At 39.9% G+C, this 25,366-nt stretch overlaps 2 protein-coding genes across 2 annotated transcripts in view; both read left to right on the forward strand.

Moving 5' to 3' along the window:
- The window catches only part of ST3GAL4 (ST3 beta-galactoside alpha-2,3-sialyltransferase 4), a 1,054,305-nt gene that overhangs the window by 250,699 nt on the left and 778,240 nt on the right, over positions 1 to 25,366 (forward strand). The gene's annotated exons all lie outside the window — the stretch shown is intronic.
- CHEK1 (checkpoint kinase 1) overlaps positions 4,633 to 25,366 on the forward strand; it is a 31,402-nt gene continuing 10,668 nt past the window's right edge. Inside the window, exons 1-11 of the mRNA XM_005667481.4 lie at positions 4,633 to 4,671; positions 5,430 to 5,514; positions 7,607 to 7,830; positions 9,172 to 9,236; positions 9,330 to 9,399; positions 14,058 to 14,246; positions 14,740 to 14,844; positions 17,688 to 17,783; positions 22,774 to 22,882; positions 23,768 to 23,945; positions 24,241 to 24,372. Coding sequence (XP_005667538.1) covers positions 5,450 to 5,514; positions 7,607 to 7,830; positions 9,172 to 9,236; positions 9,330 to 9,399; positions 14,058 to 14,246; positions 14,740 to 14,844; positions 17,688 to 17,783; positions 22,774 to 22,882; positions 23,768 to 23,945; positions 24,241 to 24,372 — 1,233 coding nt within the window. The 5' untranslated portion in view covers positions 4,633 to 4,671; positions 5,430 to 5,449. The remainder of the gene's footprint in view (positions 4,672 to 5,429; positions 5,515 to 7,606; positions 7,831 to 9,171; positions 9,237 to 9,329; positions 9,400 to 14,057; positions 14,247 to 14,739; positions 14,845 to 17,687; positions 17,784 to 22,773; positions 22,883 to 23,767; positions 23,946 to 24,240; positions 24,373 to 25,366) is intronic.

Genomic DNA, 25,366 nt, shown 5'->3' on the forward strand with positions numbered 1-25,366 from the left:
GTTGGTTTTTCAATTTTAGGTATCACCTGTTGACTTCCTGGTGCAGAAATTTAGGATTTAGCTCTTTTTCACCATGGACACACGTATTCTTACCATCTTAAGGCTCTGTTATAGTTATGATTTGGGTTAGCTCAGTAGTTTTTACCCTTAAATCTTTTCACAGCTAGGCCACATGGGTATATACTGTTAACTACTTTTTTTTTTTTTTTTCCTTCATAACTCTTGGAGGGAGTTTTTTCACTTGTTTATTGTACTTGTCACTAATTTCTCCCCAAACTTTCCTTCATTGGTGCCAGCTTTCTTGTAATATGTTCAGACTCGTTAGGTATTCATTCTTATAGATGTCTCCTGTTTTGTTGTATTCCAGTTTGGATTGGTTTACTGTCTAGGTTTGCTACACCCCTCTTGGGTTGGTGTATCATTTCAGTTATATTGTGTGTTAATCCCCTGATTTCTTTCTTTCTTTTCTTCTTTTTTTTCTTTTTTTTTCTGTCTTTTTAGGGCCATACCTGTGGCATATGTAAGTTCCCAGGTTAGGGGTCAGATCGGATCTGTAGCTGCTGGCCTGTACCAGCCACAGCAACATGGGATCCAAGCCGCATCTCTGACCCACACCACAGCTCATGGCAGTGTTAGATCCTTAACCCACTGAGCAAGGCCAGAGATCCAAACCTGCATTCTTATGGATACTAGTCAGGTTCGTTACCAGAGCCACAGCTGGAATGCCCCCTGGCTTCTCTCTTAATTTATTACCACTAACTACCTTCCTGAGAAAGTGTGTAGGAGATATTTCTTGAGATCTTGAATGTGTCTTGTGTCTTCATAGGTTGACCAGGTATAGAGAGTTCCAGGTTGGTTAAAACTGTTACTTAGATTTGTTTTGAAGGCACTGGCCCATTGTTTTCTATTTTCTCAACGCTGAGAAGGGCAATGCTATTCTGATTCTTAATTTTTTTGTATGTGTCCATTCCCTTACACTCCTTCCCCAGACTTCTTAGTATCTTTTCTTTGTATGTAATTTTTTTTTTTTTTCTTTTTAATGGAGGTTCCCAGGCTAGGGGTTGAATTGGAGCTGTAGCTGCCGGCCTATGCCAGAGCCACAGCAACGCGGGATCTGAGCCACGTCTGCAAACTACACCACAGCTCATGGCAACACCGGATCCTTAACCCACTGAGCAAGGCCAGGGATCGAACCCGCAACCTCATTGTTCCTAGTCGGATTCGTTAACCACTGAGCCACGATGGGAACTCCTCTTTGTATGTAACCTTGTGAAACTTTACCAAGTGATGTGTCTGGAGTGGGTCAGCCACTGTGTTGGGTGCTTTACACTTGGAAAAGTCATGTTTGGAAAAGTATGGTATCAGTTTGGAAAGTCAAGTTTTTCATTGTGGGAAATTTTCTCCAGTTGTTTTGTTTATTCCAAACAACTCAGGAGCCACAGCAGCTCAGGAGCCGAACTGTGTCTGTGACCTACACCACAGCTGACAGCAATGCTGGATCCTTAACCCACTGTGTGAGGCCAAGGATCAAACCTGCATTCTCATGGATACTGGTCAGGTTCATAACCCACTGAGCCACATTGGAAATTCCCCAACATTCTTATATTTACTCTTCTGTTTTCCATCTTTATACTTCTGTCTGGAAGATTTCCTAAACTTTTTTCCATAACCCATCTATTTTATTTCCCTTTTTTTTTTTTCTATCATATTCTTTAATGTTCAAGAGCTTTTTTGTTTGAATATTCCTTTGTTTGGATATCTTTCAGATTAAAGCCCTTTTCAAATTCTTGCTTGTCTCCTCTTTTTAAAGAGTGGGATCCTGGTTGGATGGCCTCTGGCGGGGGAATGGGGCTTATTGAATGTGGGTTTCTTTCTCCTGTGGTCTGGCTGAGTTGTTACATTATGAAATCCCTGATACTGGTATCTTTAGATCTTTTCTTCTATATAGGTAAGATTCCCTAGAATCTTTTACGTCCTCTGAAGAATACATGCCACGCTGCCAGATTTCTGGGAATAAAGTGAGGAAAGAAAGCTTAGAGGTTCAACCTTTAGTGCGTAAACTTAATATTATTTTTAAGTAAAGTAGCCAAGGCTTGGCTGTGCCTCATGCTTCCCAGTTCAGACATCTTGTGTTTACCCTATCAAGTTTTGTACCAGCTTTGGGGAGAGGCAGTTTCTTGGGTAGACAGAGGAGGGAGGGGATCAAAGGTCTATTTGTTTCATATACAGTCTTTCTACAACCTACCCTCTTTTAGCCCCACTTTCACCCAGTTGTCCCTAATTCAACTCTAAGCCTTTAAAGAGTTCAAGGATGTAAATGAAGTTGCTTTTCTCATTCCCCATTGCTGGCTTTAGGATTCATCTTTCATCTAAATTATTCACCTTTCATCTAAAAGACTTTGCAAAATATTATTTCATACACTATGAGGGTTATTCCCTTTTGAAAATTTACTTTTGGGAGTTCCTGTCGTGGCTCAGCGGTAACTAACCCAACCAGTATCCAGAAGTACTCAGGTTTGATCCCTGGCTTTGCTCAGAGTTAAGGATCTGGCATTCCCATGAGCTGTGTCGTAGGTCGAAGATGAAGCTTGACTCTGGCGTTGCTGTGGTGTAGGCCGGGCCTATAGCTCCAATTCAACACCTAGCCTGGGAACCTCCGTGTGCCTCAGGTGTGGCCCTAAAAATACAAAAGAAAAAAAATTTACTTTTCCTCCTCTTTTTGGGCCACCCTGCAGCATATGGAGTTCCCTGGGCCAGGAATCAGATCCAAGCTGTGGTTGCAACCTACAAGGAGCAACAGCAACACTGGATTCTTTAACTCAGTATGTGGGGCCCGGGGGATGGAACCTGTATCCTGGTGCTGCAGACACGCCACCAATCCCATTGTGCCACAGCGGAGACACTAAAAATTTACTATTAAGTAAATTTTTTTTCCATCCCTGTTCTCGTTAAGTGGGTTAACGACCTGGCATTGCAATGAGCTGTGGTGTATGTCGCAGACACAGCTTGAATCTGGCATTGCTATGGCTGTGGTATAGACTGGCAGCTGCAGTTGTGATTCGACCCCTAGCCTGGGAACTTCCATATATTGCATGTGCAGCCCTAAAAAGCAAAAAAAAGTAAATTTTAGGACTTCCCTTGTGGTGTAGTGGTTTAAGGATCCGGTGTCACTCGGATAACTGCTGTGGTGTGGGTTTGATCCCTGGCCTGGGAACTTCCACATGTGGGCATGGCCAAGAAAACCAAAACAATAAAATTGTACTATTTAAGTTAATTTATTTTAATATTTACTATTAAAATTATTTTAGTAAGGTTAAAAAAGGGGACAGATGTTATTGTGTGCATCTATTCTATATGCTATGTTTGGTATTCTGCCTGAAAAGTGTATACCTTATTTTCAGGCTAAGATACCTTAATTCTATCAAGATACAAAGAAGCTGTGCAGGTCCTCCTCTTCCTTTCTTCATATTCTTTGTCTGCAGCACACAGTGCCAAAACTGAAAAAAATGATGTGGAAAACTTACTTTAACAAAAGCCTAAACTGTGATGAGCATTTTGAAGTGTCCTGGTCTTGTTTTTCTGTCCCTGACTTTGCTTCTTTAAATCAAATGTTTGCATTTTTGTATAATATATTTTACACTTACTTTAGTCTATTGCCAGTATCACAATCAATAGCTATTTATGTTCAATGCATGCATGTGGCCCAGTTTTGAGAATTGGAGAACTTAATGGAGATGATCTGCCCTGTGCCTTGAGTTCCTAGTCTAATTTACTGTCAAGGGGGAGTAACTATTTCAGTTTTTCTACATGATTTTGTACTCCAGCCAGTCCTTTTCTCAGAATTGACTTTCCCACCTAAACAGGATACTCTGCTTTTAAACTTTGCATTGTAAAATGCGCAGCCTTTTTGCTTGTACCTGCCAGTTTCTTACACATTAATGAGAGAGCGGGTAGTACTAGGCTATGCAGTTGCACTTCCTTCAAAAAGGTTGGGTTGAGGTATTGTTTTGGAGGCAGCTTAGATAAGATGGGAAAACTGGTTATCCTGACATTACCTCAAAAATACAAGAGCAGCTTTATTCATCCTGACGCCTTCCCACCCCTTGCAGCCATTCTTTGATGCTTCTCTCTCCCAACACAAAAGTTACTTTCCTTCTTCACAAGATCAGTTCTCAACAGCTGTTACTAGCTTCTCAGCTCCGGTTTTACCTGGCCCACACCTTCAAGTAAGAGGCAACCCTTACTGAGTGTGACCCTCAACACCTTGCCAGGCAAGGGTTGGGGTGCCAGGAGGTCGGGGGCGGCGGGCAGCGAGCCCTGCGGTGCTTCAATCCCTTGGAACGCGAGGCCAGCCAGCCGAGGATACACGCCTGGTCCCACTTAGCGTTTGTGCCCAGAGGTCGTTCGCACTGATGAGGTCGGCAGTTCTTAAACCTCTTCAGCCAGGATCTCCTCCGATCTTAAGGTAATATTGGCTGGCGGGCCTGAGAACGCAGCGAAGAGCGGCGCGGACCCGAGGCGCGGCCAATCTGCAGAGCCCGAGAGCCCCAGAACGCGCGCTTCCTGCTTTACGGCAAGGGAGCGCGCATTTGCGACAATGTGACGCTAGCAAGTTTTGGCGGGAAAAGTCCTGCATTTGGATTCCTGTGGTGGCGGGCAAAGGACGGCCTGGTGAGGAGGGGCGGCCGGTAGAGTGGGAAAGGCCCCTGGAGCAGGAGTTCGGGGTCTATAAGACTTAGGAGGGGCACCGCGAGAGAACGTTCTCGGCGCCGAGCCCGGGGGATCAGAGAGACTCCCGCGGAGGGCGGTATCGGAGGGTGGAGGAGTGTGATGCCAGGAGGTCCTCGTTGTACAAGGACTGGAGAGACGACTCCTCTGCTGGCTGGGTGCCCCAGAGTTTTGGGCCCCGGCCGCACGCGAGCCACCCAGCCCTTCCTTCCGCCTCTTGGGGCAGTTTGGCCCCGCCCCGGGCTCCTCCTGGCCTTGGGGACGGGGTGTGGGTAGGAATTGGGAGTGAGCCGATGGGGAGGAGGGGCTGCGGTCGTGGCAGTTATTTCCTTCACTAGTCAGCATCCCTGACTCTGACCCAAGTTCTCACCTTTCACCCCTTTTCCTGGTCCCCCACGGTAAAGCACTGGTCCTCCCACTTCCCAATGCGGATAGCACATCTCCTCTGCCGCCTGGAATGCGGGGTTTCAGCCTTGGGTTTGTGTGGGAATGGGGATTGTGAGTTACCAACGAAATGCCAGAGTTCATAATACTTGCTTGTGCTTTAACGGCTTGGATAAAAATATGGATGAGATGTTAGGGGAAACCAGGAGCTGTGATTTATCTTGAAGAATCATGGCAAGAGGCGGAGCTCAGTGGCTTAAGAGATGATTGAAGTTTATCCTCATATGCCGTCTTTTCTGGGTTCCTGCCTTTTACAGCCGTGGGACTTAGTGGAGACATGGCAGTGCCCTTTGTGGAAGACTGGGACTTGGTGCAAACCCTGGGAGAAGGTGCCTATGGAGAGTGAGTTTGAGTCCTTAAACCCTGCCTTCACACTCGCTTTAGTTTCCTGTCGGTTGTTGTCTCCTTTGAGTACATGTTAGGTTTTTTGGAATATGTTTATTCTAACACAGTGGCACCTTAGAGAACAGATCTTTGCATTTGAAACCCAAAACTTTGGGGAACTGAAGCTACACAATCTTCTGTAAGGATTAATTATTTTTCTTCCTTATTTTTAAAAAGCATTTTTTGCCCAAAGAGCCAAAAGAGATTTCTGAAATCAGTTTCCTGCCACCATTCCTTCCTGGTGTTTAAGCTGGTGGTTAAATGAGCAAATGAACAGACTTGAGTCAGACTGCCTGGTTTCCAATCCTCACTTTGTCACATGCTCACCATTGTTTTGTGTTCTTAGGCAAGCTTTTTTTTTTTTTTTTTTTTTGTCTTTTTCCAGGGCTGCACCTGCAGTGTATGGAAGTTCCCAGGCTAGGGGTCTAATCGGAGCTGTAGCTGCCTGCCTACACCACAGCCACAGCAACACAGGATCCTTAACCCACTGAGCAAGGCCAGGGATTGAACTCGAAACGTCATGGTTCCTAGTCGGATTTGTTAACCACTGAGCCACAACGGGAACTCCTAGGCAAGCTTCTTAATGTCCTTGTTTGCCTCTGTTTCCTCAGCTATAATGTGGCAATAGTAGTACATATCCAGTAGGTATTTACAGCGATTACCGCAGATATATATAGAATGGGATTGATAAATGCTAGATAATATATTAAAATTAAATGAATAGAGCAAAAATGAAATCTTGCCATTAAGTTACAACATGAATGGACCTAAAGGGTATTATGCTAACTTTAAATAAGTCAGACAGAGAAAAACAAATATTGTATGATTTCACCTAATATATGGAACTTAAAAACAAAACAAATGAACAAACATAAAAGAGAAACAGTTTCGGAGAACAAACAGGTAGTTGCCAGAGGGGAAGGGGGGCTGGGAAAGAAATACGTGAGATACAAACTTCCAGTTGCAAAATAAATGTCTCCAGGATGAATTGCACAGTGTGGGCAATATAATCAATAACTATATAATACTTTTGTAAGCCTAATTAGACTTACCATGGAGATCATTTTGAAATGTATAGAAATACTGAATCACTATGTTGTAACAGGAACAAACATAGTGTAGATCAGTTATACTTTAAAAACAAACACACATAGAAAAATAGATCAGATTTGTGGTTACCAGAGTGGGGTGGGGGAGGGGAAATTGAAGACAGTCAAAAGGTACAAACTTCTAATTATAAATAGGTACTGGGGATGTAATGTACAACATGATGAATGTAATTGACAGGGTGTATGTTACATATGAAAGTTAAAAGGGTGAGATAGTAAGAGTTCTTAACACAAAGAGTTGTCTATTTCATGTTTGTTTGTTTTTTCTTTTTAAGGCTGTACCTGTGGCATATGGAAGTTCCCAGGCTAGGGGTGGAATCAGAGCTGCAGCTGCTGGCCTATATACCATGGCCACAGCAATACAAGATCTGAGTGGCATTTGTGACCTACTCAACAGCTTGTGGCTTGACCACATCCTTAACCCACTGAGCAAGACCAAGGATGGAACGCACTTCTCAGGGAAACTGCATCAGGTCCTTAACCTGCTAAGCCATGATGGGAACTCCCTTTTTTCTATTTCTTCCATTTTGTGTCTATATGAGTTGATGGATGTTCACTAAACTTATTGTGATAGTCATTTCATTGCTTTATGTCAACCATATCTCAGTAAAGCTAGAAGGAAAACAAATTAAATGAATAGAGCATGTGCATATGTGATGTGGCCTAGAACTGCTATTTTCTCATTAATCAAGCATTTATTAAATGCCTTTTGGATATACAACATAGTGACTTCTTTGGAGCACTAGTTGTCATACTTGACATTTCAGAAAGTAGTGGTATCTGTTGAGAACATGGCAGAAACCATTCCCGTGGTTTCTTCCAGGTGGAGGAAAGTAATAAATGTAACATAGTTTTTGGATGCATTATGTTTAATCTTTTGAAGTTTCAAAAGATAGAAATCAAATGACTGGAATATTGTAACTCTTCCTTTTTCTTTTTAGAGTTCAACTTGCTGTGAATAGAAGAACTGAGGAAGCAGTTGCAGTGAAGATTGTAGACATGAAGCGTGCCATAGACTGTCCAGAAAATATTAAAAAAGAGATCTGTATCAATAAAATGTTAAATCATGAGAATGTAGTGAAATTCTATGGGCACAGAAGAGAAGGCAATATCCAGTATTTATTTCTGGAGTACTGTAGTGGGGGAGAACTTTTTGATAGAATAGGTATGGAAAAGATTTAAGATAATTATTCTGCTAACCAGGTTTTTAAATTTGCTTTTTAATCTTGAGTCTGCTCTTTGTTTGTTGTCCATTCAGAATTGCTTGTGAAATAGTGAAATTGGAGTAAATTTTCTTGTTTTTGCAACACTGAATGCGTAGGTAGAGTCATCAGAGAAACTTTTTTCCCGTTATATAAGTGATTTTGATTGGGATTGCTGTTTTGTAGAGTTTAAAAATGATAAACTATGATCTCATGGTGAAGTAGCCTAAGTACAATATATTGTATGCCTATGCAGTTTTTTTCTTTGTAGACATTCTGGTCACAAGAAATCATTGCATACATTTATAATCTAAAATAATAGCATGTTGTTATATAAGTGAAATAATTGAGTTTTCTAGGATTGCTTTATATAAAGTAAATTCTGTATCTGTTACTTAAAAACTCTGTAGATTCAAAGTCTTTTTTTTAAAAAATTTTTTCATTGGGATGGAGCTTTTTATTTTATTTATTTATTTATTTTTAATTTTATTTTCCCACTGTACAGCAAGGGGATCAAGTTATCCTTACATGTATACATTACATTTTTTTTCCCCACCCTTTGTTCTGTTGGAACATGAGTATCTAGACATAGTTCTCACAAAGTCTTGATATTAACACTAAGAAGTACATAAAATATATTCTGTGGCTGTAAATATATTATGTAGCGTTATTAAGAGTTAAAGAGTGACTGAATCTCCAATATGTATTTCAGAAAAGAGCTGAGTATGAAAAAAGTCAAAAGTTCATGAGGGAGATCAATATAAAAAGATTATTGATAATAAAGCCTTTTTAAAAAAATAAAACTGTTTCCTAAAGAAACTAAACAGGCATTTGTGGCTTTTTGGTGTGAGAAATTTTATGAATTTTAAATGTGTTAAATATTTAGTGAAATCAGCCTGAATTTGCCTAGGCTTCCACTTTGACAATTACATTTCAAGAGTGGAAAAAATAATGGCATAGCATTTGGAAGAAATAAGGGGAAAATTTGAAGGATAACAAATGAATCATGGTTAGTATAAGGTAAGTAGGGACTTTCAAGGTATGGCTTGCATTCTTGATTTGGTGATAGTTTGCTATTTCTCTGTAATTTTCCTGTGATGTTAATTTATTTTTGCCACTTTACCAATGGGAAAATGTGAGTTATTAAGTATTATATGTGTCATTAAACTTCAGAATCTTTTCGTTATTAATGTTAGATTCTCTTTGCTAAAGTACAATCACAAATGTTTAGAATTAGGAGACTATGTGGTTGATGCCTGATTATACTTAGATGGTAAACTGACTTTCATAATTAATTCTTATAGAGCCAGACATAGGCATGCCTGAACAAGATGCTCAGAGGTTCTTCCATCAACTCATGGCAGGGGTGGTAGGTACAAGTTTTCTCTTTTCCTTTCACTTAAAATTCGTCTGTAAAGTACATTACCGAATTCTGGTGTGCTTCCCGCTCCTTCTCTCTTAGGTTTATCTGCATGGTATTGGAATAACTCACAGGGATATTAAGCCAGAAAATCTCCTATTGGATGAAAGGGGTAAGTTTAGCATTTTGTCATTTAATAGCAACCTGAATGGCTACCCAAATCATTTTATTTTATTTTATTTTAAATAATTTTAATACAACCATACAAAGGCAGGATCAGGGCTTTTCCACTACTGAAATTGCAGGACCAAAAAAAAAAAAAAAATCTGAGAAGTCTAAAGGATTTGGGAGACTCAGTATATTTAGACTCGACAAGTTCTTTATGATGTAATTGCGGATGTGATAGAGAAATCTGATACATGTTGCAGGGAGTTTAGTTATATTTTATGGATGTCATAAAAACTGAAAGGGATGGATAGTGAAAGTGTTAGCTTTTAGAATCAGGATCAAAAAAGGTGACAGGTGTTAGCTGCATGAGGCAGCGATTTGTTTTGTTTTTGTTTTTTAGGGTCATACCCATGGCATATCGAGGTTCCCTGGCTAGAGGTCAAATCAGAGCTGTAGCTGCTGGCCTACACCACAGCCACAGCAACATCGATCCTTAACACACTGAGTGAGGCCAGGGATCAAAGCTCTGTCCTCATGGATACTAGTCAGATTCGTTTTCTGCTAAGCCACAATGGGAACTTTTTTTTTTTTTTTTTTTTTTTTTAATGTATTAGAATAGTGCCTGGCAAATAGTTGGCTTTCAAAAATGTTTATTGAATGAATGAATTTAGCAGACGTGAGATGTGAGTCAGATGTAACCAGTTGTTTTCCAGTACAACCCAGTATTTGGATTGGAAAAAACCAACCAAATAAGTATATTTTAATGGCAAACTTCTGGCAGCAAAGAAGGTTTAAAAAAACTTATTAATCAGCAAACTTCATATTAGTCACCCAGTGTGATTTGGTGATTAGAAGAGTAAGGTTAGATAAGGTGAGAGTGAGGGAGACAGCATCCAGCACTTCTCTGGTATGGCCACAGCGGGAATAATGGGTATTGAGGACAGTTCTGTGAAGGCATGTAGACTACTGAAGTGTTTTTGTAGGGGAGTGACCAGAATGATGAACGAGCTGGAAGCTAAAATAAGGAATAATTGAGGAACTTAAGGAAAACTCGCTAATTGTTAAATACAGTTGTTCACAATATGTGAATGAAAACTATATGGAAGCAATTTGGAGTAGTGCAGTGATGACCCCCATTGATGGATCTGTCCAACAACTGAACAGGTTATTTTATAACATGAGACTCACCCTGGGTTATTCATTATCAGGGATATTATAAAGGGAATTTAAACATTGCTTGGCTAGTTGGACCAAAGTACTTTTAGCATCTTGTCCAACCCTAAGGTTTAGTGTTTTTGGCAGTATTGTGCCCCATCATAATGTATGTGTATGTTCTTAACAACCTTCTTCTGACCTCTTTTTGAACTCTATGATTTACCTTTATATAAGGAGATAAATTAAGCCAGCTTATATAATAAATGGAGTATCTGGAATGTGAAAACTTTATTCCCAAATTAAAAATACTGATTTTTTTCCTTTTTATAAGGATAAAAGCTAATCATGAAATAAGATCGTAAGTTTAAAGAAGAAAGTAAAAAAATCAACAGAAACCCATCAATCAGTTACAATCAGTCTTAAGATTTTGGTTAATAGGTTTTAGGTATCATTTTATTAACTCATCTACTAACCTAACTACTTAAGATTCTCCCTTGGTTATTTAGCCTTTCGCAAGTTGTTTCATAAGGTGCTTAGCATAGTTTTAGCTATTCAAAATTGCAAGTTGTTTCATAAGGTGCTTAGCACAGTTTTAGCTATTCAAAATTGCAAGTTGTTTTATAAGGTGCTTAGCACAGTTTTAGCTATTCAAAATTTTGGTGTATGGGGAAAAGGAACCATAGAATGGTCTGTTGATGAATTCTGAGAAACGAGAGCACAAGCTGGGAGACTTCCTTCTGGCTCTTCTTCACTTTTTAGTGCTGCACCCTTGGCATATGGAAGTTCCCAGGCTAGGGGTCTAATCAGAGCTGCCGCTGACCACAGCCACAGCAATGCAGGATCCGAGCTATGTTTGCAACCCACACCACAGCTCACAGCAACGCCAGATCCTTAACCCACTGATCGAGGCCAGGGACTGAACCTGAATCCTCATAATACTAGTTGGATTCATTTGTACTGCACAGCAATGGGAACTCCCCTCCTTCTGTTTCTATTTTTCATTTTAGGTCCAATACTTTTTGAATACTAATAGCTTCGATGGTATTATAATCAATTTTTCCTATTCCTCACCTACAAATTGAGTCCTTTTCTGATTAAATGCAGATTTCAAGCCACATAAAAACTTCTAAAAAGGAAGGACTGCAGTTAGGAAAGGTAATAATATTTAGGGAAGGATTTATAGGAGATTTCAAAGGAAATAAAATGGTCTTAAACTAGGTATTAGGTGAGTGGATTTTCATTACGTTGATATTTCATATCTTGTATATTATATAAATAATCTTCTGTTTCTGCTTAATGATAATCTTATAAAAAGGAAAACAACACCAATATAGTGTAAGTCTTCCTGTGTATTCCTTCACAGATGTGCGTACCTTTTTTTTTTCTTAGAAGTAATCACAATCCTTAAGTTAAATTTATTATATGCAGTTAGAGCTAAGTATTATGTAGTAGAATTGGTGAAACAATAGAATCTAAGGAATGCTATGGTCATCCATTAGTATTTTCAGTGATTACTATCAGTTAACTTGGAACTCTAAGTCTCAGTGGTTTGCTAAGACTGTGTCTTATATACCTATTAAAAGGATTATGACAGTAGGTACCTCCCAAGACATCCCAGTAATTATTATCGACAGCTTACTTCTTATATTGGGTGGCTGTAATTGATTTTTAAAGAATCAGTCCCCTAATTGAGGACATTTAAGTTGTTTCTAGCCTTGAAAAAAATAGAGCAGTGATGCCTATTCCGTAAATTTGTGCACAGGCCAATACAATAATTGAGTTATATTATTATGAATATTTATTATGGCACTTGCCTTTCTTTTCATTTATACCCAATTCCATGTCAGTAGAGTAGATAGACTTTGTTTCTTGTATTTTTTCTTTTGGCTGTGCCCTTGGCTTATGGAAGTTCCCAGGCCAGGGATCAAACCTGTGCCACAGCAGCAATCCCAGCCACTACAATGATACCTGATCCTTAATTTGCTGTGCCACAGTGGGAACTCCTAATTATTTCTTTATTGATGGACATTTAAGATATTTACAAATAATACTGTTATAGATATCCTTATTTGTGAATTTTTGGATGTATTTTTGTGGATATGGTCCTACAAGTGGAAATTGCTAGTTCAGAGAGTGTGAGTATTTCAAATTTTGGCATCTTTTGCCAGATGGCTTTCTTTTTTTTTTTTTTTTTGTCTTTTTGCTATTTCTCGGGCCTCTCCTGCGGCATATGGAGGTTCCCAGGCTAGGGGTCCAATCGGAGCTACAGCTGCCGGCCTATGCCACAGCCACAGCAATTCGGGATCCGAGCCGCGTCTGCAACCTACACCACAGCTCACGGCAACGCCGGATTGTTAACCCACTGAGCAAGGGCAGGGACCGAACTCGCAACCTCATGGTTCCTAGTCGGATTCGTTAACCACTGCGCCATGACGGGAACTCCTGCCAGATGGCTTTCTAAAAAAGTTGTACCAGTGGACACTTAATAATAGGGGTTCTCCCCAACTCTGAAGACTAGGTTAGATTCCCTTTCTGTAAGATCTTGTAATGTCCTACATTTTCATAACCTTCACAGCAGTTGTTATAGTTAGTCTTTTTCAGTAATTTATCTACCTGCAATGGCTAGTGCAGTGTCGCTCAGTTGTGGTAGATATTTACTAAGTATAGTTATAAGGAAGCTTTGCCTGCAGTTTGTGTGTGTTGAAAATGAGAAGTTAGAATGGAAATGTGTTCTTCTGGGTTTTTTTTGGTCTTTTTGCCATTTCTTGGGCCGCTCTCTTGGCACAGGGAGGTTCCCAGGCTAGGGGTTGAATTGGAGCTGTAGCCACCAGCCTACGCCAAAGCCACAGCAACTCCGGATCGCAGCTGCGTCTGCGACCTACACCACAGCTCACGGCAACGCTGGATCCTTAACCCACTGAGCAAGGCCAGGGATTGAACCCACAACCTCATGGTTCCTAGTCGGATTCGTTAACCACTGTGCCACGACAGGAACTTCCTGGTTTGTTTTTTATACAGAGTTCCTCCTCCTTTTCTAAACTTAGTCACTTCGACAAGAAATTCTGGTGATATGTGGATCTTTAGTTTTGGAGTGTCTTTGTACATTTTCTTCTGACCAGCTGGGTTTGTTCGCTGCTGAGAAAGTTGTGCCTAATATATTATTGATGTCTCCCTCTTGCCCTCTGCCACAGCCTGATGAGGGCATGGTCCTGCTTTTAGCCCAGGCCTGGAGTGTTCTTTTCTAGAAAGCCCTTTTGACTCCATTATCTTTCTTTAACCTGGTCCATGATATTTGTGTGTTCATGAAAGCCATGAAGTCTTTTCCTAGTTTTATCTATATGACAACGTCTTTTATTTCTTTTTAAAAATTTCTTTTTGGTCATTTTAAGGTAGAGAATCTACAAATCTTAAGTAATACCAGTGGTTTTCCAATAAAACTCAATTTCTTTTAGTATATCTATTTACAAAATATTTTTATCCAGTGCCATCTTTTTTCCTTTGGTTTAGATAACCTCAAAATCTCTGACTTCGGCTTGGCAACCGTTTTTCGGCACAATAATCGTGAGCGTTTATTGAACAAGATGTGTGGTACTTTACCATATGTTGCTCCAGAGCTTCTGAAGAGAAAAGAATTTCATGCAGAACCAGTTGATGTTTGGTCCTGTGGAATAGTACTTACTGCAATGTTGGCTGGAGGTAAGAGCTATTTAATTATGATAAATGATTATTATAAGAGCTACTTAATTATGATAAATAATTATCATATGATAAATTATGATAATTTCCTATGGAAACCCAGATTTGTTGTACCAAAATAAATGAAATAAATCAAGGGAATAGTATTTATGTGATAGTATTTTAATATTAACTTATTTATAACCAAGTTGGAACTTTCAATCCCAGAGGTTTTTAAAGATGAAGTGTGTATATAGCTATTAAATGACATATAACAGTAGCTCTCTCTTTGAAAATTCATGTGAGTAATTTTGGATAGAGTAAGGCAGGACATGGACTATCTATCTTAGAAATGCCTTTGAAATTTCTTTGAGTTGACATTCTTATTTTGGAAACCATATTTAATTAATTTGGAGGAAACTTAATGGATTTGTGTCACTGATTATTTTCCCTTAAAACCTTTATTGTACAATGATGCAAACACTCAGAAAACTGGGACTTGTTTGTTTTTTAGAATTGCCGTGGGACCAGCCTAGTGATAGTTGTCAGGAATATTGTGATTGGAAAGAAAAAAAAACATACCTCAACCCTTGGAAAAAAATCGATTCTGCTCCTCTAGGTAACCGGGTTATCTTAATTTAAAGTATTGATTTCTTAGATAGTGAAGCCTAGCGCTGTTTGAATTTTCTTCTTACTTTTTTTTTCTTCTTAACTTTTAAATCATTATGTAAATAACCTGTGATCCTTATAGATAAATTAGGAAAATAATAAAAAATTTTATAAATCCAATCCTATAATTCCAGCACTCAGAAATAGCTTCTTATAGTAATTTTGATATGTACTTCTACACTTTGTAGTAAAATATATATATGTTTGCTATATATGTATATTATTTATAAGTATGTGTGTTTTTGCAAAAAATGAGATCCCATTATACATGCTGTTTTGTAACCTGTCTTTATTGTGTTAATGCTTTGTGAACATTTTTCCATGACTATAATTATAGGTCTACATCACTGTTTGTTTTTTTTGGGTTTTTTTTGTCTTTTTGTCTTTTGTCTTTTGTCTTTTGTTGTTGTTGTTGTTGTTGCTATTTCTTGGGCCGCTCCCGCGGCATATGGAGGTTCCCAGGCTAGGGGTCCAATCGGAGCTACAGCTGCCGGCCTATGCCACAGCCACAGCAACGCGGGATCCGAGCCGCGTCTGCAACCTACACCACAGCTCACGGCAACGCCGGATCGTTAACCCACTGAGCAAGGGCAGGGACCAAACCCGCAACCTCATGGTTCCTAGTCGGATTCGTTAACCGCTGCGCCATGACGGGAACTCCTACATCACTGTTTTTAAAGGCTGTGATGGTATTCTGCTATATGGACATGCCTTATAATACTTATCCAGTCCACCTTTTTAGAAATTCTGAATTTTTTCTAATTTCTCAGTGTTATAACGTTGAAAAAAAAAAAAAAGAGATATGGTGATTGTCCATACAACTTAATCTTTGCACATAATTTTAAATTACTTAATTAAAATAAAATCCCAGAAGTGGAATCACAGAATCAAAAATACATGCAGTGTTTTTGTTATTGTTGTTGTTGTCTTTTTTTTTTTGTCTTTTTGCCTTTTCTAGGGCCACTCTCCGCGGCACATGGAGGTTCCCAGGCTCAGGGTCCAATCGGAGTTGTAGCTACCGACCTACACCGCAGCCACAGCAACACCAGATCCGAGCCGAGTCTGCGACCTACAACCACAGCTCATGGCAATGCTGGATCCTTAACCCACTGGGAAAGGCCAGGGATCGAACCCACAACCTCATGTTTCCTAGTCGGATTCATTAACCACTGCACCACCATGGGAACTCCATGTCTTTTGTCTTTGTTAGGGCTGCACCTGAGGCGTATGAAGTTCCCAGTCTAGGGGTCAAATCCGAGCTACAGCTGCTAGCCTACACCACAGCTATAGCAGTGCAGGATCCGACCCGCATCTGGGACCTACACCACAGCTCACTGCAATGCCAGATCCTTAGCCCACTGAGCAAGGCCAGAATGGAACCCTCATCCTCATGGATCCTTGTCGGTTCAGTAACCACTGAGCCATGACAGGAACTCCCGATATATGCAAGTTTTTTTTTTTTGGCTTTTGAGGGCCACATCTGCGGCATATGGAGGTTCCCAAGCTAGGGGTCCAATTGGAGTTGTAGCCGCTGGCCTACACCACAGCCATAGCAATGTGGGATCCAAGCCACGTCTTCAATCTATACCCCAGGTCAGGGCAACACTGGATCCTTAACCTACTGAGCAAGGCCAGGGATCGAACCCGAAACCTCATGGTTCCTAGTCAGATTTGTTGCTGCTGTACCACGACGGGAACTCCGCCATATATGCAGTTTTTAATTATTATGGTTTACTTTGCCAAATTATTTTCCAGAAAGTTTGTACCATTTCATCACAGCTTCATTAGTTTACATTTAACATTTTTTTTTTCCTAACCTGATTGGCCTGCCTCTAAGAAATATATTCACTGTTTTTATTTTTATTTTAAATTTAGTACCAGTGAAGGTGTGTATCCACTATGTATTTATTAGCTTTTTGTCTGTTTTTGTGGGTTTGTCTATTTTGCTTGTATTTAGTAAGAAGTTTTCTTATTTCTTTATATCAGGGTTTTTCCTAAAAAAATATCGATATCATGAAATCTTTGCATTTATTACAAATATTTTGGACAGTTTGTCATATATTTTTATTGTTTATGCTATTTTGATATGCAGAAGTGCTATATTTTTATTTATTTAAATTTAATATCTTGCCCTTTTGTGGTTTCTGACTATATTGTCATGTTTGGAAAGATTTTTTCTTCCCTCATCATTAGAAAAAAATTCCCTATGTTTCCATTTGTGTTTATGGCTTAATTTTCTTCCTTTTCATCCTTTAGATTTAGTTAGTCCTAATTAAATCTAAAGGATTTAGATTGAATTTAGATCTAATAAGTCCTTTAGAAAATCTTTTTGGTGTTGATGGTTTTTTATTGTCTCTTAAAAGTTTATTTGAGGAGTTCCTGTCATGGTGTAGCAGAAACGAATCTGACTGGGAACCATGAGGTTGCGGGTTCAATCCCTGGCCTCGCTCAGTGGGTTAAGGATCTGGTGTTGCTGTGAGCTGTGGTGTAGGTCGCAGATGCGGCTCAGATCTAGCGTTGCGGTGGTTCTGGCATAGGCTGGCAGCTATAGCTCCGACCGATTGGACCCCTAGCCTGGGAACTTCCATACGCAGCTAGTGCTGTCCTAAAAAGCAAAAAAAAAAAAAAAAGAAGAAGAAGAAGAAGAAAGAAAGAAAAAAGTTTATTTGAAAGGCAACTCCTCTTATAAAACTGTGTGAATGGGAACTTACTATATGTTCTGCACCACAAGCTATAGGCTTTTCTGATCTGTGTGACTCTTTTATAAATGTTATCTTAATGTTTTGTTTTTAGCCCTGCTGCATAAAATCCTAGTTGAGAATCCATCAGTAAGGATTACCATCCCAGACATCAAAAAAGATAGATGGTACAACAAACCACTTAAGAAAGGTAATATCCTAAAATACAATTCTTTTTTTTCTGTGAAAGAAAAGGTACTTGCAAAGTCAGTATCATAAGTCAGCAACACAAGGTAGCTGTGGTTTCTGTCCTCATGGAGATGATAAGGTCTAGCACAAAAACCCCAGAAATATAAAAAAATAATTTTGTTTATTAATAACTATAAAGTGGAAAGTCAGTGTACTGTAGCTAAAAATTTGACCAAGTCTTAACTGGCAGAGAAAACGTATCCTCCTTAGGAAATCACATTAAATCTAAGATTTGAAGATTAAAGGGGAGCTAACCAGATGAGTACAAGCAAGATGAGTGGCAGACTCTGAATACAGAAGTGGCATTGGGGATGTCTTGGAGTTTAGAAAGCGGTGCATTTCAGGAACTTGAGAGAAGACCAGTATGGCATGGACCATGTCTGGCTTATTCACCGTTGCATCACTGGTGTTTCACGATGTGAGGCATGTTTTAGGTATTCAGTACACTTTGTAGAGTAAATAAATGAATAGAGAGGGGGAAAGGGAGGGAGATTTGAGAAGAGGTTACAGAGATAAATAGCAATCAAGTAGTGGAGGACCTTGTAAGCCACGTTCGGGATCTTGGACTTTAACTAAAGGCCGCCAGGAAAACCTTTTGAGAGATTTTAAGCAAGGAAGTGACGTGCTTGTATATTCAGTTTTAAAAGACTTTTCTTCATTGTTTTTGATCCTGGATGTGAAAAGATGGTAATGTGGACTAGGTTAGAGACAGGGGATTGGAAAGAAGAGTTAGATTCCAAAGAAATTTAAGAGCTAGAATTGATAGTACCAGTGATTGTTTTTATACGGAAAATGAAGGGGAATCAAGGATGTCTCCTTTCTGGTTTGAACAACTGTGTAAATGTGAAACCATTTACTGGAGTGTAACTCAAAAGGAGAAACAGATTTGGGGGGAAGTTTTATTTGATTTTGGACATGTTGACTTTGGGAAGTTAAGTAAAACTGTCTCCTAGGGGTGTGTGCATGTGTGTAACTAAGGAGACAGCTAAGCTGAAGATGTCAATTTAGGTATTTTCTGCAAATAGGTGGTAAAATTTAAACTGTGGAGGTAGATTAAATTGAGTATATAGAATCTTAAAGAATGCTAAGGTTTGAGTTGGAGGCAAGGTAAACAGAAAAGTAGGCAGAAAGATGGAACCTCAGGCAAACCTGGAATAATTGAAGCTAAGGAAAGAAAATGTGTGACAGTGACAGATACTGTTAAATGAATTAATAATATGAAGCCTAAAATTTTGTTCAGTGGATTTCATGATCTTGGCAGGAACAGTTTTTTGTGTTTTTTTTTTTTTAAGACGCAGAGCAAATAGCTTTTGTATTTATTTATTTATTTCTGCTTTTTAGGGCCACACCCATGACATATGGATATTCCCAGGCTAGGGAGTGGAATCGGAGCTACAGCTATCAACCTACACCAGAGCTTAAGGCAACGACAGAACCCCAACCCACTGAGTGAGGTCAGGGATCGAACCTGCATTCTCATGGATGCTAGTCGGATTTGTTTCTGCTGCACCACGACTGGAACTCCTTGGCAGGAGCAGTTTTAATGGAGGGTTGAGAGAAATCTCTAGAGTACAGTGATTCTAGTCTAAAAGATTTAAGAAGTAGAGTGTAGATAGCTTAGTAAAGAAGTTCAACTGGGAGAGTACAGTAGCTGGGGATAAATAAGGAATTTTTAACTCTTTCCTGAATGTTTTTTTTCCTTCCACCTTATTCTAATTGAAATCCAGCTGTCCCCTGAGTATACTGCTTCCTCTCAGTTGGTAGGTGTTTTCTTTCTAACAACCTCTTTTTTTTTTTTTTTTGGTCTTATTGCTATTTCTTTGGGCCGCTCCTGTGGCATATGGAGGTTCCCAGGCTAGGGGTCCAATCGGAGCTGTAGCCACCGGCCTACACCACAGCCACAGTGACTCGGGATCCGAGCCGCGTCTGCAACCTACACCACAGCTCACGGCAACGCCGGATCGTTAACCCACTGAGCAAGGGCAGGGACCAAACCCGCAACCTCATGGTTCCTAGTCGGATTCGTTAACCACTGCGCCACGACGGGAACTCCTCTTTCTAACAACCTCTTACCCTCGGATCTGAGAGTGGGTAGGCATCTCCTGGTTCTTATCTTCACTGTCACTCTCTCCCTACTTCCCTCATTCCTTCATTCCTCCCCCCTTCATTTTGAATCATATTATCAGACTCTCCTGTCCACTATTCCATCCTTGTAATAATCCACTTTTGAACCTCAGATTAAAATTCCCACCCCACTATCACCTTTCCAACACAGCTTCTTGTTGTAATTTTTGTCATGGTTGTTGTTGGTTTAAATATTCATTGGGATGATCCTTGCAGTATCTTCACCTCCCATTTCCTTGACTTTCTCTCCGCTAGCGATCTTGTCTTCAAGCATTCTGCTCTGACCACCAGTATATGTTTTTCTGGTTTCCTCCCTCTAGCTCATGACTCCAGCCATGCTTTGACCATAGCTAAACTTGCAATCCATTAATTCTACTGCTTTCTCAGTGTATTTTATCTGCCTCCTCTCTAGGTCCTGAGTTTTATCCTCACTATTTTAAATCCCAAGGTTAGTTAAAATTATGACTTTATATTTATCTTCAACTTCCCTACCCATTCTGTCTTCATCATACTTACTGAGTAAAACCTAATCCAAGTTTAATCCAGTTTTCCATGCATTCTACATTTAAATCTCCACACCAAATTGCAACTAGTGGGAAAAACACAACGATGTCTACTTTAAATTCAGAATCACTAATTTCAAGTGAAACCTTAATTCTTCAGGCAATCATAAGCATTTCCCCACTTTTACAACCCTACTCTCCTAAATTATATTTTTATACCTTTTCTTTTCTCTTCAACTTCTAATACTTCCTCTTTATCTTCACTCTCAGTTGGTGGTGATACTTCCTATTTCTCTGGGAAATAGAAGCAATAACAAGGGAACTTCTGCAAGCTCCTACCACCATCTCCACCTACCTAACTGCCTCTATGTTCATATTCTCTGCTATTTCCCCTGTTGCTGGATAAAGAGTCTGCTCCACATAGAATCCAGTTCTTTTTCTTGTGCATTAGACCTGGTTTCCTTTTGCCTATGCAGGGACATTGGTTAGTAATTTCTTTTCTCTTTCTCCTGAATCGTTAATTTTCCCCTCTTTACTAGATCTTTCTGGTCAGCATACCAGTGTGCTCTTTCTCCCATTTTACTGTCTGATACATAGTAGGCTTAATAAGATATTTGAATTGGAGTTCCCATCGTGGCTAAGTGGTTAAGGAACACAACTAGCATCCTTTGGGATGCGGGATGGATCCCTGGCCTTTCTCAGTGGGTTAAGGATCCAGCATTGCCATGACCTTTGGTGTAGGTGGCAGATGAGGCTCAGATCTCAAGTTGCTGAGAATGTGGTGTAGGCCAGCAGCTGTAGCTCCGATTCAACCCCTTGCCTGGGAACCTCCATATGCCGAGGGTGCGGCCCTAAAAAAAAAAAAAAAAATTTGAATTGAATTAATGGATTAATAAATAAAAAGTTTGGCTAAACCTAATCATGTTTAAGAGGAAGAAGCTAAAAAAGTCTGAGAAGGAATAAAAGAGTGTCAAAATCCCTGAGAGGCAGGAGGGTATGGGCTCAAATACAAGTGGAGGAATGAACAGTTGATGGGAGAATGGAAGGGAGAAGAGGATGGGTTGGAATGCAAGTAAGTTAGCAGGTTTGGTAGTGGCAAGTTGAGGGAGCTTCCACTGGCTTTAGTTTCCTTGTGAAATGAAAGGTGGTATCATATGCTAAGTAGTGAGATACTGGAGGGTGGTCTTGGTAATTTGATAGGAGTGTAGAAGTTTTGAAAATATCATTGTGGGTAAAGGGAGAGGAAACTGATTACAGAAACAGGACTGACTGTCAGAGTGAGGATCCAGCTGAGGGTTGCAGCCATGAATTTATAGTGGTGATATAGTCTGTACAGTGGCTATTCTTGGTAAAGCTTTTCCAGAGGATCAAAGAATGTTAGAGCAGATTTATAATGTTCATTGTCACTACCACAAATTATTTTTTATATTTTAAAAAGTTTCGATCCCTTAGCTGGGTCTCTTGGTCTTAATAGAACATTGTTCTGTTACCATAAATGGTACCATTAAAATTATGGCCTTAATACGATACCCTACACTTGGAACATACTTACAGGTCAGGATTTATTAAATGTGTAGTTTGTACAATTTGGCAGGTGAGTCCCAGTAAATTCATTATGACCACATTTCTCCTAAAATCATGTAGGAAGAGCCACTATTTGTTGCATAAGTATTTTGTGTTAAATAAATGAATTTAGATGTGGTTTCACTTCTTCAAGTTGCCAGCTGGGTTTAAAAAATATCTCCCGGGGAGTTCCCTTCATGGCTCAGTTGTTGGTTAGAAACCATGAGGCTGCAGGTTTGATCCTGGCCTTGCTCAGTGGGTTAAGGATTCAGCATTGCTGTGAGCTGTGGTGTAGGTTGCAGATATAGCTTGGATCCTGAGTTGCTGTAGCTCTGGCATAGGCTGGTGGCTACAGCTCCAATTCGACACCTAGCCTGGGAACCTCCATATGCTGTGGGAGCGGCCCAAGAAATGGCAAAAAGACAAAAAAAAAAAAAAGTCTGCCAGAGTTCCCACCGTGGCGCAGCGGAAACAAATCAGATTAGGAACCATGAGGTTGCAGGTTCAATCCCTGGCCTCATTCAGTGGGTTAAGGATCTGGCGTTGTCATGAGCTGTGGTGTAGGTCACAGACGCGGCTTGGATCTGGCATTGCTGTGGCTGTGGTATAGGCTGGCAGCTACAGCTCTAATTCGACCCCTAGCCTGGGAACCTTCACATGCCATGGGTGCGGCCCTAAAAAGACAAAAAAAAAAAAAACAAAAAAACAACAAAAACTGCCTAGAAAACTTGAAAGCATTTGTATATATATTTTCTCTTTTAGGGGCAAAGAGGCCCCGAGTCACTTCAGGTGGTGTATCAGAGTCTCCTAGTGGATTCTCTAAGCATATTCAATCCAATTTGGACTTCTCTCCAGTCAATAGTGCTTCTAGGTAAGACTGATTATAAAAGATCAAGAGTAGTTCCATGTAATAGTTCACATGAAACATAATACATGAATATGTTATTAAGATGAGAAGTTCCCACTGTTGCACAGTGGGTTAAGAATGTGTTGTTGCGGGAGTTCTTGTCGTGGCGCAGTGGTTAACGAATCCGACTAGGAACCATGAGGTTGCGGGTTCAGTCCCTGCCCTTGCTCAGTGGGTTAAGGACCTGGCGTTGCCGTGAGCTGTGGTGTAGGTTGCAGACACGGCTCGGATCCTGCGTTGCTGTGGCTCTGGCGTAGGCCGGTGGCTACAGCTCCGATTCAACCCCTAGCCTGGGAACCTCCATATGCCCCAGGAGCGGCCCAAGAAATAGCTAAAAAGACAAAAAAAAAAAATAGAATGTGTTGTTGCGGAGTTCCCCTCGTGGCTCAGTGGTTAACAAATCCGACTAGGAACCATGAGGTTGCGGGTTTGATCCCTGGCCTTGCTCAGTGGGTTAAGAATCCGGCATTGCCGTGAGCTGTGGTGTAGGTTGCAGACGCAGCTCAGATCCTGCGTTGCTGTGGCTCTGGCGTAGGCCGGCGGCTACAGCTCCGATTTGACCCCTAGCCTGGGAACCTCCATGTGCCTCGGGAGCAGCCCAGGAAATGGCAAAAACACACATACAAAAAAAGAATGTGTTGTTGCCACAGCTGTGGTGTAGGTTGCAGCTATAATTCAGATTCATTCCCTGGCCCAGGAACTTCCATAAGCCACTGGTGTGGCCGTAAAATAAAATAAAAAAAAAAAGATGAATATAATTTTTATCTGTGAGAGTGGAATGGTAAAGTGATATATGAAAGGCCTGATGAATTTTATTTAAATATATTTTTCTCCATATCTTAATGCCAGTGAAGAAAATGTGAAGTACTCCAGTTCTCAGCCAGAACCACGGACAGGTCTTTCGTTATGGGACACTAGCCCTTCATACATTGATAAACTGGTACAAGGGATCAGTTTTTCCCAGCCCACATGCCCTGATCATATGCTCCTGAATAGTCAGTTACTCGGCACCCCAGGATCCTCACAGGTAAGGGAATTTAGTTTTTCAAATAAGTAACGGCAGCCCTTTGATTTTTTTTTTTTTTTTTTGTCTTAAAGTCACTCTCTCTTTTTTTTTTTTTTTTGTAATGTATAAATCTAAGAAATATAGTATTAACATGATAAAGTTTATTTATTTATTTTTGACAAGTGGAAGAGAATTAGGGGAGACATATATATAAGAATCTTACATTGGAGAAAAGAATTTTCAGACCAAGTAGCTATAATATGACTGCTTTTGGTGATAAATCTGATTTATTCAGCTTTCCTTTATTGACATGTAGAACCCCTGGCAGCGCCTGGTCAAAAGAATGACACGATTTTTTACCAAACTGGATGCAGACAAATCTTATCAGTGCCTAAAAGAGACCTGTGAGAAATTGGGCTATCAATGGAAGAAAAGTTGTATGAATCAGGTATGTTTCATTGGTTTTCATTATAATTTTTCCTGAAGAAAAATTTATATATTTGTGTAAAAGGCTATCATTATCAGTGTATTTTAAAAATATAAAGTAGGAGTTCCCGTTGTGGCTCAGTGGTTAACAAATCTGACTAGGAACCATGAGGTTTTGGGTTCGATCCCTGGCCTCACTCAGTGGGTTAAGGATCTGGCGTTGCCGTGAGCTGTGGTATAGGTCGAAGATGAGGTTCGGATCTGGCATTGCTGCGGCTGTGGTATAGGCTGGCAGCCACAGCTCCGATTCAACCCCAGGCTGGGAACCTCCATATGTTGCAAGTGCGGCCCTGAAAGGCCAAATAAATAAATAAAAATATAAAATAATTGGTTTAATCTGTAAAAGAAACAATTGAAATGGAAGGAATTTAAGATCTTTACCTTAAGAAAAAGTGTTTCTTAAAAGATTTCTGTAAGGTTATTAAAAATATTATGATGCTTGTTGTTATTTTCTTAAAAACTATGTAATGTGCTTAAATTGTAACAGTTAACAATGGACTCCCTGTCCTTCCTCCCAATTTTTCTTGTTTAAATACTATAGTATATTTATAACATTGTCATTCTAATCTGTCTCTAAACTTCAAAAATCTTAGTATCATGAAAAACAGAGAGGAGTATCTTGTATTAAAGGAGACTCAAGAGACCTGATTAATAATTCAATACATCATCTTTCACTAGATCATGGGTTTAAAGGCAAAAAGCTACAAAGGATGTTATTGCAACAGTTGAGGAAATTGGAATAGGAGGAATTTTTTTTTTTGGCTGAACCTGAGGCATGTGGAAGTTCCCAGGCCAAGGATCGAATGCACACACAGTAGCGACCTGAGCAGCTGCAGTGACAATGCTGGACCCTTAACCCTCTGAGCCATGAGAGAACTCCTGAATATGGGTTTTATTTTATTTTATTTATTTATTATTTTTTTGCTTTTCAGGGCCGCTCCCAAGACATATGGAAG

The sequence above is a fragment of the Sus scrofa genome, chromosome 9, assembly GCF_054392235.1.
Source record: "Sus scrofa isolate SSC_HxYL_T2T_F1_AM1 chromosome 9, Sscrofa_HxYL_maternal_Yorkshire_Landrace_v2.0, whole genome shotgun sequence".
NCBI lineage: Eukaryota > Metazoa > Chordata > Mammalia > Artiodactyla > Suidae > Sus > Sus scrofa.